The 2,500-nt window shown below is 38.5% G+C and overlaps 1 protein-coding gene across 1 annotated transcript in view; it reads left to right on the forward strand.

Moving 5' to 3' along the window:
* The first annotated feature begins 955 nt into the window (after positions 1-955).
* Positions 956-2,500, forward strand: part of LOC106012192 — a 29,182-nt gene continuing 27,637 nt past the window's right edge. The window contains exon 1 of the mRNA XM_035970565.1: positions 956-1,061. Coding sequence (XP_035826458.1) covers positions 1,015-1,061 — 47 coding nt within the window. The 5' untranslated portion in view covers positions 956-1,014. The remainder of the gene's footprint in view (positions 1,062-2,500) is intronic.

The following is a 2,500-nucleotide window of genomic DNA, read 5'->3' on the forward strand; positions in this document are numbered from 1 at the left end:
CCCTTCCTTTTTGTCTTTCTTTCTTTCCTACTTTTTTCTTTATTTCTTTCTGACTTCCTTTCATTCTTACTTTTTACTTTTTTTCTTTCTTACTTTCTTTCTTTCTTCCTTTTTACTTTCTTTCTTTCTTACTTTCTATCGTTTTTTCCCCTTTTTTTTCATCTTTTGCTTTTCATTCTTTCATTCATGTTTCTAGATTTTTCTCTCTCACACTCCCCCCTGCCCGTTTCGCAGTCGTTTCGCTCTCACTTTTGTATCATCTTCAAATTACAAATACACAGTTCAGACCTATGTTTATTTATTTGTTGTTGTGAAAGAGAAAGAAAGAATAGTAGAAATAAACAAAACAAAAATTTCCACTTCTTTAAAGGAGAAAATTTAAGAAATAAAAGTAAAAACAAGATTCTCCCCCCCCCCCCCCCCCCTCCCACACACACACACACACACACACACACACACACACACACACACACACACACACACACACACACACACACACACACGAAACGTAATTGCACAATACGTATTACAAAAAGTCCATGGAGAGTAGAAGAATTTATGGGATAGGCAGACAGACAGACGGAGATATAATTATATATATATATATATATATATATATATATATATATATATATATATATATATATATATATACAGAGAGAGACAGACAGAGACAGACAGACAGACAGGCAGACAGACAGACAGACAGACAGTCAGATAGACAGACAGACAGACAGACAGATAGATAGATAGATAGATAGATAGATAGATAGATAGACAGGCAGAGAACCTTGACAATTTTCCTAACAACTCACGTTTAAAACACCTTGATGGGGATTCGAATAAAAACCATCTGCACTATACCCAAGCCTGATATTTACTGAGCTTACAACGCGTCTTGACAGGACCAACAGAAGCCCGGACATAATAAAATCATCTCCATCCACAGCCAAGTTCAGCTTACATGTGTTCCTGGACGAGGGTACGAACTGCGCATCTGGTACTTTTTATGACATGTCTTTGAGGGGTCCCATGGAGAGGATTGACTGCACGAATGATCCGTAAGTCCCAAGCATTCAATTTTCTCCTTTTTTCTTTTCATTTCTTACACCCTCATCTACACAGTTAAAATCATTCAGGAAACTGGCTGCTTCGACCCAGCAAGTCAAAGACAGATTTAGTTGGAAACAGCTTTCCTGTACAGAGACGGAGATGCTTGACAATATTATAACTTCCCTGGCCGGAAATCGAGCTAACTTTCTTTGCATTCAACACAGCTCTTCAGACGCCAGTCATAATCCTCCTTTTTGTTATGTACAAAGGACGATTGGCTCATCAGCCTGACAAACAGCGATATTGTTTCGTTTTCTTTTGAGGTTTTTTTTTGTTGTTGTTGTTGGTAAGTGTTTACGACGCTTGCAACTGCATTAGGTCATATGAGTGCGAGGGACACATGAAACGTTGGCAACTTGCACTCGGGACTTACCTGATCTTCTTTTTTTTTGCCTTATCCGAGAGGGTTTTGTGTTAGATCTTACCTACCCTTAGATCAAGGGTGTGGCTGAAAGACAGCAGTAAGAAGGAGCCATGGAGTAGCAGTATACAAACTGCAAAAGGTGTCAGGAGCCCAGAGAAGGGGGAAAAAGGGGGGGGGGGGCGAAAGTGGAGACGAAATGAGACAGCATAATAACTTGGTTAGGACGCAGGAAGGGAGGTGAAAAGAGACAATTTTAGAACAGAAACGTTCCGTCGCTGTCAGGTTTCGAACCCGGGACCTATTGAAATAGAGCCCAACACCATACCTCGAGACAACGAGAGCCCCCCCCCCCCCCCACACACACACACCCGCATGAGATTGCTTATAACCGTAGCATAATTTATATGTATATTATTACAGTTTGTTGTGCAGTTTTACGATGCTTATGTCGTCACATAGCCGAGATGAGAATCAGATCTTGGATGACATAATGTTTTGACTGGGATGGGTTGATCATTTTGAAAGATTTCTGCAATGCTTGTTTTTTCAAAAGCCAAATTCCTTATGGATTTGGTCAGTTTGTTCTTAAAACTCTTTTGAGAGGGAAACCAATTTGACTGCTCTCCTGTTTCCTTGGAAAGGAATGTATTATTATCGTGTGATTGTTTTATTATTTTTAATTCTGCATTTCACTTGCTGTTCCGACAAAAATGTCATTACAATAATGTAAATTGACTCGACGTTCTTGAAAATAAAGCCTTTACCCGTCCTGTTGTGCGTCATTTTCAAAACCATATTTAAGTCAACTGACTAATATATTTATTTCTCTATTGTTTTGTTTAATATTGATTCCCATGATGTGGCATTGTATTCACAAGCTATCGTTGGCTTTCTTCTATACAGAACCGCTTGATGGGATTATAAGCCTTATTTCTGAAAAGCCTTTTTGTTTCCTTCCTTCTCAGAGGCTAAGTTGAATAATAGTGACAATAATAATAACAATAATAATAATAATATGATGAT

The sequence above is a fragment of the Aplysia californica genome, unplaced genomic scaffold (genome assembly GCF_000002075.1).
Source record: "Aplysia californica isolate F4 #8 unplaced genomic scaffold, AplCal3.0 scaffold00286, whole genome shotgun sequence".
Taxonomy (NCBI): Eukaryota; Metazoa; Mollusca; class Gastropoda; order Aplysiida; family Aplysiidae; genus Aplysia; species Aplysia californica.